Raw genomic sequence first — 14832 nt, 5'->3', positions numbered from 1 at the left:
TCTCTTTCCTTAGGAATTTTGCAGGAAGACATTTCCAGATATCAATTCTCTGGCATTTGTCTTCTGAGGATTTCTGACCATGCATGTATAAGATTTGAGGAAGCTTTAAAAGAAATTATTTTGAAAACTTCCTAGGACTTGTTTCAAGGCCTTAACAGAGGAAGGCATGCATGATGGAAAACCAAAATAAAATGTTCTGCTTTGGAATCAAATACAGTTCCCATCTAAACTCTGTGTATTATTTTTCCTGGTTTTATTTTGTGTAGATTGATAATTAAGAGCCCTTACAATTCCTAAGCAGATTAAATTATTACATACTTAACTGTTTAATTGTAAATGCTATATATGATTATATAAGAGAAGTATACTAAAATACAGGGTTCTCTAAGGATATATATAACCTCCAGTCACTTTCCTCAGCTGACCTAAGAGAACTCTTAAGTTTCAATCTCTCTCATGTTATGATCTGACCGTATTGTCAGCCGAGTATTGCACTGGTTTATTCAAATCTAAACTATACTAACTAGATGGACTGATTAAATTATTAACTAAGATCTGCTATGAGTGTATTTATTACGGTAGAAATAGAATAGCCTATAATTACTGTGATCGTATCCCTAAAACTTTTATAATTATTTCATAAAACACCCATCACCTTTGAGAAAACACCATCACCTTTGAGAAAACACAAAGGCTTTTGAAATTCTTGTTCTAATTAGTCTTTACCAGAGGCTCTCCAACTTTTAAACACATCAGAGTTCCCTCAAAGACTTGTTCAAACACAGATTGCTGAACCCCACCCCCAAAGTTTCTTATTTAATAAGTCTGCAGTGGGACTGATAATTTGCATTTTCAACAGGTTTCCTCTTAGGGAACTGCAGTTTGAGATCACTGCTCTATAGGTGGTAATTTTTACCACAAGTTATTAAATCAGCATTGTTAAGGCACTTCTGGTATCTCTGGGAACTTACAGGGAAAGGATTAAGTGAGGAGGAAATGGGCAGATAAAAGAAATTTGCCCAATGGGCCACATTATAACCCTCATCCCTTTTCTGAGAGATTCTTGGTCCTATTAACGTACACTTAGAGAAAAATGTTTATATCATTTAGGCAACAGTTTTCTCTTGAAGAATGTTTTGCTTTGTAAATGCCCTTAAGATCAGGCTTGCAAAATTCTTAGAGACCCTTAGTGTTAATTTCATTTACAAGTATTCATAACTCCAGGAAGAGGTTGGGCATTTATTGTGTAATACAATTATCCTAGAAACACACTTTTTAAAAAACAGTAAACCCAGGGCATTTCTTTAAATGAATACATTTTTTCTTGTATGTCAAGTCTTGGGTCTCTGTCTCACAAGCTGAGAAGGATATCTTTTCCTTCTGAACCAAATCTGATGATTTTAAAACCCATTAAAGTAACCTGCATGGAACCATGAAACTAAATAAAAACATTTTGCTTGTAGGTTCTTCATAAATGTGTACATTTTAAGGGAGAAAAATATATCTGCTTTACAAGATCTAGAAAGAAATACAGAGTATAGAACCTGTCTTCCTCACATTTCAGCCTGCCTCCCATTCCATATTGATGGTTGTAATTCGTCAAGTGTCCACTTGGCCCATCTGAAGAGCCACCACTGTTTCCAGACTCTGATCCATTAAGTTGGTCAAAATGAGTTACCTATCTGCATTTGTTGTTGTTTACGTGTAGATTGACGCATCTGTCACTGTTTAGATCTCATTTACTGAAGACTAATGACCAAACGTAATGCCAGAAGGGAATTGTTGTCGTCTGTTATTTAACACTTCTGAAAGCCATGACCAGTCCACATATCCTCTTCTCTGCTGAGTGGCTGATTCTTACACCTGGAGTATGCCTTTATGTTGAAAAATTGCATGTTTACTTTGAAGACAGGGAGCTAGTATGGACAATCCAGTCAGATACATTTGAACACTAAAACTTCCCTTAGAAGATTTTTACTTTGCTAATGTAAATACAACTGTAAACTCTCCAAGGTATTGTCACTATTGGATATAAGCAATTGGTGCAGTTTTAAAGTATTCATTTTTATGATGACGTGCCCAATATGTTACAGAATGTTATACTTGACACAGATTCCATATGCTCACATTGGAGCTCATCAGTGTGAAAGTTTTCCATGTTTTATCGGAAGAATTAATATTTCTTTTAAGATAAGGAAGACCAGTTATGTCATATTGTTCGTTTGTTCTTTGATTCATTTATTCACTCAACAACTGTTGGTCATTTCCTCCCAGACTACAGTGTTTATGATACCTGTTGTAACTCCAGAAGGCTTCTGCCTAATTTGCTTTTGATCTTTGCCACCTCTTTCCTTGATGTGCTCCCCTACCTCAGGCAGCTATAAAATTAGCAGTTTAACAACGAGGGTGATCATTTTTCTTGCAGTTTTGCTGTACGTCACATACTTTTAATACCCACCCTGTTTATCAGAATGTTATTTAATAGACAGAGGAGAGACTACAGTGGAATTAACAGATTGGCAAGCCCCATCCAATGTGAGGAAAATAAAAAAAAATAGCCCCAAACTTACCATGCAGAATGGCCCACTACTGCCCCCTACCCAGGAGGGCAACATAACATGTACTTCCCTCCACTGGTGGACCTGTCACTGAAAGACATGTTTTAGCTATATTATTCTTACTTGAAAGGATGTGGATGTCCCTTAAATAGGAAAAAAGAAAATGCAAGGAAATGAACAATAGTATAAAAAGTCAGCATTGCATAAGCTATGTTTATATTAGAAGCAGATGAGATTACTGAGAGAAAAAGCATAAAGAAAAAGACAGAGGGCCCTAAGACAGCACCCTGATGGAGAACATTTAAGGGCTCACTATAGAAAGGGAGAACCAAGAAAGAACAGCAAGGAGAGACCTTAGAGATAGTCTACAGTATTGGAAATCCAGAGAAGACTCTCAAGACAAAGGTCAGCCATGCCCAGTGCTGCAGACAGTAACATAAGTTCCAACCCCTTCCCCCAGTTAAGAAGCCAAAAGGCATTTTTATAGAAAGTATATCTTACTGTTGAGTCATTGCATGAAATTTTTATTGTTAGGTGATTCTAGAAACGTTGGGCTTCTAAAATACATTGATATACCCCCTACCAGCAAGATCCTTTGGAAATCAGGCTTACAGCAACATTGAGCATTTAAAATACTGCCCTGTACCTACAGATAGGTAAAAATACTTTTAGATAATGAGGAAAAATAGTGCTTACTAAACATTAGGCGGTGGTTTCTTTTGCAAGGCAAGGAACCATTCTCAAGCCTCAATGCAGAACACTGCATGTTAACTCAGCTGACAGGTAATGGATCTGTGTGGTCAGAAGTTCTTCACTGAGCCTCTGGGTGTGCCATGCAGGCATTTGGCACAGGCTTTGTGGTAGTGAACCTACACACCCACACAGGCTTTGTGGTATTGAACACACACACACACACACAGCATCAGGGAGTATAAACCTACAGCAATAAACGCGACAGCAGAGGGAGCCAGTGGAAGAGCTACAGAACTGTCAAGCTGTGTGTTGCAGCGTCACCGAGCTTGTTGTGCTCTTGAGGGTATTATATGATTATGTGACAAATTTAATATTCTACAGATTATAAAATTTAATAATTAACCTCTGAGGCTGCAATTTTTCACTTTATTCTAGTTTCAATCTGTAGCTAATTTGGGGGGGATTGTATTAACAGAGTTTATTAGTGTTAATAATGATAAATCCTTATAACTAATAATTGTACTGTTGATTGAGGGCATAATATGGGCTGAGCACTGGGCCAGACTCTTTACTAACATAACGTGTCATCTTCACAAAAGGAATACGGAGCAGATAGTGTTTCTGTTTTGAAGGTGAAGGTGTGGTCTTAATTATTTCCTTCAGTCCACACAACAAAAAGTAATGAAGGCGTGTTTGTCTGACACAAAAGCCATGTCCTTTCTATTAATACAGTGTGGGTTCATGTGACTGGTCAAGTTACTCCCAAGTTAGTAATTGTATTAAATGTGTTTGTTTTCTTAGTCTAATGATAAGGTTAGTAATTGAATTCACCTTGTCTAGAAAAAGTAGAAGTGACATATATCAGAGAAAATTCAGCCAGAGGAAAATCTTTAGAAAGCTTCAGCCCCTAAGTTGATCTAAAGAAAAAGGAAGTGAATGGGATGAATAGAAGGACTGTCAAAAATGATAGCACCCAGGAGGAGAAATCCCCTAAAACTTAAACTAGCCCTTTCTAAATGATCCAGGTGGCTTATTAGATATTTGCCTCAACAAAAGCCTCTTATTCAGCAGGGAGAATTTTCTAGGGAGAATTTTCTCTAGCAGTAATGAAGCCCCCAGGCTCTCCTGGAGGGACAGCTCCATGATATTCCCTGTTGGGCCTGGGGTCACCTGTAAGGATGTCATCACAAGGCAGGTTTGCCTCCTAAACTGAACTGAGAAATACCTGTCTTAAACTGAGAAAGAATTCCTAATCACGAGGAATATTAACAGCATAGACCATTATTAGCTGCTCTAATGATGACAGAACTTCTCTAGGAGAAGACTTCTTTGTAAAGATCCTTAAGAATATATGTCCTTCTCAACTCTTTACTGAGTTAAGCTCGAAATTAGAAATTAAGTCTTCCTATAAAAATGAGATAGGACAGTGCTGTTCATTGTTGCAACTGTGCCCACATGCAGTTTTACAAAATTTGAAGAAGAACATGCAGTCACCATGTAATGGTGTGTGTATGTTGATGTGCTTACTGAGATTTGTGGTCTTCACAGTTAATCTTTGTACTTTAGAGCATACTCTTAAGTGCTACTGCTAGTATTTTATATAAGACTTAGCTTCACCAGGTCTTGTCATATTGCCTAACACATTTCTCTTCAATTCTCAGAAAAATATTTGTTGACTGCCTTGTTGCTATCTTTTCACAGGGATCCCAAATGTATTTCAACAAAAAATTAGCTAATTGCTTTTTGTTAAATGTGAAATGACACTAAATCTCTTTTCTATATGACCAGTTGCTGAGTTGGTGTTTATATGAAAGTAGAAATGTATAACTTGTTTTAAGGTTATAGAGTTAAATTTAAAGCCTGGAATACGCATACTTCTTATCGTCCAACAGCCATCCAAGTCACACCTGGTTTTTTTGTTGCTATTTTTGAGGTTATTTACTAACATTGGTTTCAAAATTACGATCCCAAACCTAACGCATTTAAGTTATTTGACACTTGAAAGCAATGATATTCTTATAAACTAAGGAAAGTTCCCGAATGGGTGTGAATGGAGAGCAAAAATTCTGATATCACAATTAATATTCTTTATATGAATTGTTTTTCATATAGATTTCTTCAAACACTTCACACTTGGGTGGTGCTGAACCTGTAAAACGCTGTGGAAAGTCTGCACTCTTTCAACTGGCTGAGGCAAGTTTCTAAGAATACATTGCGATAAATCTGCAGTGGTTGAAGTCACAAAAAAGTTAATCATAACAATGTTGCCTAAACTGAACTATCTCACCTGTGACCATAATGTGTGTTGTATATAATTTTCAGCAATGAGGGGGGTTCATCTTTAATTTAAGGAAAGTGGACTTTTGCTACTAAAAGTCATCAAGCATTGAAAAAGGTTATCCAGGGAAATAGCAAAATCCTTTCACAGATAGTATTTTAAAATAAGGTCAGTTTTTGTCTCCCTCGGATTGATAAAGTAAGTCCATCCTAAACCCAGAAAAATGGTCTAGGTAATTTTCCTCTTCTCTGATTCTCTTATATTAATAACGTCTATAAATCTCTGGAAAGCACTACTTTTAAATCAGGTAGTTGATGTTTTAATTTGGGGGGCTTTTTTAGTGAAGAACTCAAATGACATGTTCTAAAGTCTGGTTTTATAGCATCTCTCAGTTGTGCATTTGATGTGACATGGATATAAAATGCTACTATTCCTTTGGTCGAGTAAAAAAGATGTTTTTGTAAAGCCTGTGAAGGACAGAACTCTCACTTGATGGGGACAGGCGGAGAGGAAGACGCCGGAAGTGATTGTTACTGGGGTGGGCAAGAGGGGGACTTCCTTTGCCAAATTGTGACCACTCTGCCTTAAAGGGAACATGTAGGACAAATGTCTTTAGCACCAAACACTGTTGTAGTGGTTTTCTCTTGCAGTGAAACAAATTAGGAGGTACAAAATGGGTAACCGAATATCTCTCATTAAACTTTCTCTCTTTTTTTTCTGTCTTTCTTCCAGTCCGTTTGTTTCTTCTGAGTGTGTGTGTGTGTGTTTGTGATAAATTATTTTGAGTTTATTGAACTTAATGGGACAGCCTGTCATTTTCTAAATTTTATGGTAGCTTGTGTTATTAAAATTCAGGAATTTTAACTATCTAAGTCCAGCCAGATCCAAATTAGAAGCATAAACAGTAAAGTATGTAAACAGTGGGGCAAACTAACCCAGTTGTATCTGACGTGAAGCTGACGTGCTTCTTGTATAAGACAAATTCAGACTCAAAATAGAGGGCTAGGAATAACTAGAAAACTTAGGGAGACCACAGGGAGTAGTTTTTGAAAGGACTGGGTAAGTCAGTAGCAAGGTACTGTTTCTGGCAGAACTAAAGTGGTAAAGATCTGGCAATGAGTGTGCCTTTAGGGTTGTAACCATGTCTTCGTAAGCAGGGAGACGATGAGGTCATAAATTTGTCAAGTATCTAAGACTATATAGTTTGTCAAAATAATTTATTTGAAAGAAATAATTATTTGTCTTAAATTATATGAGTGTATAGCCATTTTGGCTCCTCCTGTGGGGGAGGATTGTGTTTATATATATACACAAACTTATACATACGATCTTTTAAATATTAAACAATACTAATCTGTCCTTGGTGGCTCAGATAGTAAAGAATCCGCCTGCAATGCCAGAGACTTGGGTTCCATCCCTGGGCTGGGAAGATCCCATGGAGAAAGGAATGACTTCCCATTCCCTAGAGAATTCCATGGACAGAGGAGCCTGGTGGGCTACAGTCCATGGGGTCGCAAAGAGTCAGACACAACTGAATAACTAACACGTTCAACTTTCAATCTATAAAACAAACTAACTTTCAATGTAAATATATATTTATTAGATAGTTTTGTATTGGAAATGTATGGGCCTTAGAGGTGCTTTGCTGTGGGGGGTGCTAGAGCAATGAAAATTTGTCTTCTCATTTTCTTTCTTTGGCACAACAGTCATTAAAAAAAAAAGGATTCCCCATTAAATCAGAACTCATTAAAAAGAACACTCTTCTAATTTGTAGGGATGCATCCCAAATATGAAACAGATGCTATGGTCTAACAGATGTTTCAGTGCTGGTGTTGTAATTTAAAGGGGTAAAATGACTGCAATAAGCCTATTCCAATTATATACCAAATCAGCTTATACTCAGACTTAGTTTCATATAACATCTGAGTAAAAATATATGCTTTTGATAAAACAGGGTCGGTAAAAAATTATTTACTGAGAAAATCTCACATTATTATTTGCACCACATGAATATGATGCCATAATGCTAATAGAGTGTGTTTTAGAATAACATCCTAAAGCCTTCCCAGTTTGTAATTAAACATAAATATGTGCACAATGGATTAATCAGCATCTTCAAATAATCACCAGTGGAAATATGCTTCCTCAGTTATTTTTTTTCTTCCTTCTGTAGTTGATGTTCATCTTTTCTTGAAAAGAATATAATATTTAATTATTTCAGGTACCACTTTAGATAAGCATGACAGGGTATTGAACAGAATTTTTCCTGTGGCCCAAATTGTTGCTGTTGTCAGAAATCCTAAAGAATAGCTTTAAATTCACACATTTCAAAGGGAAAGCCACCAACAAGCCACCTTCAGTTTGGGCCAGATCTTCTCGCAGGATTTATAAAGAGGCAGCCTAACCCAGCTGCCATCCAATCGACCACCCCAGGGGTTTTCCTTCTTGTCCCCACCCTAACCCCAGGGGTAGGGTGTCACAGGCTGGGCAGTCACCTGGAGTATCATGGCTTTTCTCCTTGTCCTGTGGAGGAAAGCAGAGTACTTCCTCTTCTTCACCCCTGGCCTCTGCCAAACACAGTGAAGACAGCTTTGAGAGAAGCCCTGTTACAGACTGAGTGAAGACGTGTCTTCTCATGGCTTGGCAAGAAGCAAGCAACGTTTTAGATGATTTATTGCTGCTGCCTTCTCCTCTCTGACCAAGCAAAAAGAGAACCAGAGGAAATCAACAGCAGGCAGAGACTTAGAACAGCTTGCTGCGCTGTCTATCCTGGCATTGCAAAGATGCATTTGTTTTCCAGGGACAAATGAACAAGTAGAAGGTAGTTCGACTTGATCAGGCAAGAGGCCATGCGCCAGTCATGGGGAGAGGGCTGGCCTGGGGCTGTCTGATCTTTCATTTGACAGTCTGAGGAACTCCCACTGCAGGAGTGTTGTTCAGCTAGTTTGCACCAGGACAGCTGTCCCAGTACTAAAATACCAAAACACCTCCTATTATTGGTAAAAAGACTAGGATCCTAGCAACTAGAGGGCACAGCAGGGGCCCTGCAACACCCTGTTCTAGCCCTGACACCACGTCCCTTCTGGTTGCTTAGCACTCGTGCCTGTTAAATATTTTGTATATCATCTTTGTCCTTGACATCCCTACCAAGGTCATTCAGTCTTACATGGAGTTAGTAGGAACAAAAACGTAACCAGGGGTAGTTGTTTTTACCTCCACCATTCTTTCTTCTGTCCTTTCAACCAGTGGCTTTATGTCTTGTGAAGGAAGGGCCAGGAACCAACCCAAGATCTAACCACTCACCCTTCCCAGCTTCATTCCTGCAGCTGGGCATGGGGGGAGTGGTTGAGGAGCCCTCCCAAAGACAGGCTGTTTCTTACAAGAAAACTTTTCTCTTGGAGAAAAGCAAGAAATATGGTAGGCATATATTTGTTGCTGTGCTTACATCCACTTTAACAGGCAAAAAGAAAACTGGAAGAGGCTGGCAGCAGACAGAGAGGGACTTAGATTGGCCTGCATTCTCATTGTGAGGACCCCTCCCCATTTCCCAGCACCCAAGCTGGGAGATCCTCCAGCAGAAGGCTCTGCTTTAGGCATTTGATTGACATTTTAAATTGGGTGGATTTTTAATAGCTGAAAGAGACCTGAAAATTCTGGGATCTATTCCAGTTATTTTTCAGGAATCTACTCCAGCTAGGAAAGGAAATTGGGCACTGTGCTGCTAAGGTCAGGGAATTATGAAAATACAGTCTTTTATGTTTGAACCTCCATGAGGTTCATACTGTTCAGTTAATCAGTTAATTGGTGCAGGTACTATAATGTATTGTGTTTCCTTTCCTTTTGAAATTAATTAGGTCAGGTCACATAAAGAGCAGCAGAGCGTCCTCCTAGAGATCATTGTGTATAATAGTTGCTCTAGTTGGAGACTCACAGAGACGTCTTTATATGTACATTTTCGCAAAGAAAATGCTACACTTAAAGATATCTGTTACTGAAATTGCTCAGTACAGCAAGTGGAATAGTTTGTTCATTTATTCTAGCAAACAGTTGTTTCTGAGAGCCTATTCCATGCTGTTAACAGTGAGGCAGCTGACGCTACCTGCATATGGATGTACAATGAGATAACCTGTGAGCTTTCTTTTGACATCAGTGGTATTGGAATACCATAACTCCAGATCCAGTTTTGGTATTTGGAATGCATTAAGGGGCTGGAGCATAAGCCTAAAAGTATTACTATTTTACTTCTAATTTTTTTATCTGCAAGTAATTTTTATTATCTATCATAAGATAATAATGACCAATGTCTGTTATCTACAGTGTGTTAGGTACTCTTTTATGTACTTTATAGTTAGTCATTGAATTCTCACACCTGTCCTTTGAGATCAGTATTATTATCATTCCTCTTTTACACAGTTAAAAAAAAGACAGAGAAGTTTTGTGATTTACCTAAGGTCACGTGGACAGGAAGTGTTAGAGCATCACTAGAAATCTAGGCAGTCTCTCCACAGCCTGGGATCTTCAACACTATGCTATTCTGTCACTTGTTTTAGATAAATATAAAAGACTGTGCAAGTTAGTTGTTATAGGAGTTTGCGTGTTATAGAAGGCTCTATGGAAGACAGCTTACTCCTACACATATGTGTATGGCTGAATAAGATGACAGATTGTTCAAGACTGCTGTCAAAAAAATGGAGCTTATATTTCCTTTTTAAAAAGTGACTCTACTTTTGCAACTGTCGAGATACATCTTACACTCTTAAATAAGTGCCTGTTTGCAAATATACTTTGGGAGATACTGTGAGGACTATAGGAAATTATAGTATACACCTCCTGTCCTCTAGGAACCTGTTCTCCAGTTGTAAGGAGATAAAATATAAAAAGTTAAGGGATAAGAAATAAATTAATGGTGCAAGTGGTTTCACAGGAATTCATGCAATGAGATGAGGAAGCTCAATTTGAGTGATACTCAAAGTGAATGTGTAAAATCAGTAAACGGAGCAGTGAATTCAGCTGGAGTACTCTGGGGACTCAGCACTGAGGAAGAAGCATGAATATAGATGGTTCTTTGAAGGAGTTCTTGGGGAACAGAGGTTGAAACTAGCAGCCTTTGGGCCACACCCGGCTTTAAGAGATACTCTGTTTGGCCCACAGTTTGTTGACCTGTGTTATATCTTATATTCGAATTAGTGGCTAATTCTTTAAAATTATAGATTTCAAGTAAATGCATACGGAGGGCCTGGAGACACTGGACCAGCCTCTGCATGAGAACCGGTGGTCAGAGCGGATAAGTGGCTGCCCCCTTAGAGAGCTATTTGTGGTACAAATATCACTGTCCTCTCCTTTCCCTACTGAGTCCAGACTCTGAGTCCAGTAGTCATTGCCAGTATCCATTTGCACTTGTTCATTCCTTCCCGCCCCCTGCCTTTTCTACCTAACCAGCCATACGCCCTGGAGGTAGTGATTTATGCATAATTAAACGGAGAGATGGGGGAGATACAGTGAAGAGACAAAGGCAGGCAGACATGAAATAGGTAGATGACAACAAGTAAATCAGCTGAGCATGAGTGCAGGGCTGTGCTGGGAGATTTATGCAAGGTGAAGGTAGAGTGTCGCTGCAAGTCAGAATTGGGAGGGTGTTTAGTGTGAAGCAGAGATACTTGTACTTGAAAATAATGAAGGGTGATCGAAGGTTTGGAGCAGGGGAGTGCAGTGGTGAGAGCAGCCCTTGAAGAGATTCGCTTACTGGCTGTGGGGGTGGCAGGCTGCAGGGGATCCAGTTGGATTTGACAACTGAGTTTATGTCAGAGGGAAAGGAAGGGAGTCAGCAACCACTCCAGCCCTGAACTTGAGTGTGTAGGAGAAGAGCTTCCAGAAGTTTGCCCTGAGTGATCTTGGAGCCTGACTTTGAGGAAAGCTGGATGTTTGTCAACCTGGGGGGGAGCCCCAAAGTAGAAAAGCATGCTGAGGGAGAAGAGATAACTGAGGACATCCAGTACTCAAAGAGTCCACATGAGGGGATGGCCAGCTAGGTAAACGGTCGAGTTTAGAAAGCAGAAACCCATGTTCCTCTGAGCACAGGAGGAAAGGTGAAAATCAGTCACCACAGGATTGCTGGATTCATCTGTGCTGTACTTTTCTTCTCTTTCACAATTTGTGAAGCAAATCATCTGTTATGGTGCAGCTGAAGAAAGAGAATGCTGGACCTCTCCAGATACACTCTTCATCGATGTAATAGGCAAGATTTTGGGTATGGTGGGTCCCAGGGAATTGCAAAAGTTTTCATTAACCCTACTTATTTAAAAAAGGAGATGTTTTCAGAGGCCTCAACACCCTAGTTTTTCTTACATTCTAACTTGCAAAAACCACATATAATGAAAATCAAATGGATGGATAACAATGAATTTATTACAGTAACTATAAAAATTAAATGTTATGGAAAATTATGGCTCACTTTAAGAATAGCTGAATTATGTTAAAATTACAGAAATTATATAATGATAAAAGTAGGGAGTCTCATCCCTCCTGTTACCATTCTGGCCCACCACCGGCAATCATAGGTGGTATTTAATCAAGATGTGACTCTGCTTCTGTGTTCTGCTGTGTCTTCGTTCTCCCTTCATCCTGCTGTAGCCCTCTGAAGCCCAGAACCTCAACATGTAGTTCCCGGCTTCACCTACACCCTTATCACAAAACAGAAGTTTATATATAATTACTGTGTATTTGAAGGGGCCTTTTATTTGAAAGTGGTGCGTTTCTTTCCTTTTTGTGCAGAGTTACAAGTCAGTTTTAGAAAACCCTTATGCTAAAACTTTTCATTTTATTTCTAATTACACCAATTTACTTTTGTAGGGACTGAAATATAGCGACACACCTAATGACTTCCTTTAATACCATTGAAGGAGACTTCAGTAGATGGCCTCTTGAAACAAAGGCCATACTGACCCCATCTAATGTCTTTAAAAATGGTATAGTTCCTGAAGAAATAGCAAATAAACATTTAAACCACCATTCCACCTGGCCCAGTTGTTACAGCAAAGCAAATAGTAAGATATTTAAGATGCACAGATTTTAGTGTTGAGGGACACTTAGACCACTGTTGTGTGACCAGTTATCTTTTATAATAAAGAAAATTGAATTTTCTTAGCAGTGATGATATTCTTTATTCTGTGAAACCATCAGCCAGTATATTTTTATGGCAAAAACATCCTGGTTCTATGTAATTATGGGAGAGGTGCACATCTTGGAAGAACACTGCTGAATGTCATCCTGGGGTTATGTTTACACTGTTTTGGCAAATAATAAGCCAGTACAAAATCACTGTAAACATACCTTGGCTGCAAAACATTTGTTTTGTACTAAAAAGCGGAAATTTTGAAATTGAAACTTCTTGATTGGTGTCAGTGGGTCTCATTTCACACTGCCTTGTTTTTAATTGAGCTGGCTCCTTGATAACAGACAATGAAAGACAAAATATAATTAAGACTGAAATAATATGGTATATTTTGGAACTACGTACGCATTTCTTTGTACTAGTTCAGGGCATCTTCTTCTATGGTATTACTTCTTATCTAGTGCACATGATTAATTATGTTTCACTGGTTATTTCACTCAGTCTTTTAAAGCAGCACACATTAATAAATGAATCTATCTTAACATTTGTCAAAAGGAATACATTTTGAAACGTCTCTGATTTGAGGAGATAAACGTTTGTTGTAGCACAGATTTATTATGTCTTTAAAGCAACTCCCCAATAACAAACCCCGAGCCTAAGGTGTGGTCTTACGTGAACTGAAAATGACACCCTCTCTGAACTCAGGAATTAAAAAAAAAAACAAAACCTCCATTTTATCTTTATAAAGATTTCAATATCTTTATTTTTTTTCTCTGTAATCATTTTGAAGAGAATAGTTTTTTATGTGTCTGTCCAGCATGTACATTCAAAGGATCTGGGTTTCAGCATGATGATTTTTGTTTGTTGGGGGGAGTGAGTTAACATTTCTTCTAGCACATCACTATCAGGCCACTCTGACTACACGAAACAGTAATAAGTCTCAGTGTGTTTCCAGATGTCAGAGGTAAAATTAAAATATTGGTGAGTGATTTTCACGGGTGCTCCTGGGAACCATAACTAAGGACAGTTTGATCGTGGTCTGGGCCAAGCCACAGCATGGTCATAATTAGCATTGTTTTTTATAGACTCGTAACTCTTTCCTGGTATTAATCAGAATACATTTTAGATTCATCATTTACCTCGGAACTGATGAACCATTCAATCCAACACAATTATCTTTTGAATGCCTTCATTTTGAAAGCTACTAGGATATTCTTGGAGGAGAATACAAAGGTGAACAGGATATATTTTGTGCCCCCCCACTCTGAGTTACAGTTATTAAAAATAGAATAATACCTGAGGGAATAGACAGTAGATATCAAATATTTATGCCCAGCATTTGATTTAAGACCTTAACATTTTAAGTTCTTTGAGTATAGCTGTGGGAGTGCCATCCAGCAGGTGTCCTGCAGATGAATTTCCATTCTCACTTTTAAAGAAGGTTATTGTTCTATTTAAAATAATAATAGAAGAATAAATTGTCATTTACTAAGGCATGTTCTGTTTCAAGTCCTGATTAACAACCAGCCCTCTACTAAAGGCAGATGAGCTAATTAATAACAGACATTAATCCTGTGCAGTTTTATTCACTTGAGTTCACATTGATTTATGTTCCTCTGTGTCCACTATGTGCACATCCTCACATACATGTATATAATGTCATTGGTTTGCACTTTCCTGAGTCCCACTGAAGTGTTACATATACACCCAAAGGTAGATGTCACTAAATGATGCTTGTACCCAAAAGGGGAACTGAGCTTGATTATATCTTTAGTGAGAGATGCTTCTTGAAAGATAATTGATTTACAATCTCCCTGAATCTAATGTTGTTGGGTATGGTTTTCCCTATGGTATAGAGTCCTTCAACCCTAGAATGAATAATTGGAGCAGTTGGTCTGCCAGGGCTGTGATGTGCTATTAATGATACCAGTATGAATATTACTACTAATAATAGCCAGCATTTAACGTACATGGCATTAGCCCCCAAAGGGGTGGTTGTCACAGTGCATTATTCTTGCTCAGTGCTGGATACCAACTTAAGTACTATTCATGTGCAATTTGCTGAACCCCTCAGTATTTGTAAGGCAAGCACTGTATTAATATCCACATTCTAGAGATTGAGGCACAGAAAGGTTTAGAAAAAAGGAACTAATTGGGGGCAGAGCCAGTCCTTGGTCATGGACAGTCTGGCT

General features: G+C 38.4%; 1 protein-coding gene across 10 annotated transcripts in view; it reads left to right on the top strand.

Annotated features, from left to right (window-relative positions):
* BBX (BBX high mobility group box domain containing) overlaps positions 1-14832 on the top strand; it is a 290065-nt gene that overhangs the window by 235292 nt on the left and 39941 nt on the right. For all 10 annotated transcript variants that reach the window (XM_040225323.1, XM_040225313.1, XM_040225237.1 and 7 more), the window contains one exon: positions 5364-5444. In XM_040225323.1, coding sequence (XP_040081257.1) covers positions 5364-5444 — 81 coding nt within the window. The remainder of the gene's footprint in view (positions 1-5363; positions 5445-14832) is intronic.

The sequence above is a fragment of the Oryx dammah genome, unplaced genomic scaffold (assembly GCF_014754425.2).
Source record: "Oryx dammah isolate SB20612 unplaced genomic scaffold, SCBI_Odam_1.1 HiC_scaffold_2, whole genome shotgun sequence".
Classification (NCBI taxonomy): domain Eukaryota; kingdom Metazoa; phylum Chordata; class Mammalia; order Artiodactyla; family Bovidae; genus Oryx; species Oryx dammah.
The sequence above is the reverse complement of the archived record's forward strand: the minus strand, read 5'-3'. Positions and strand labels throughout refer to the sequence as shown.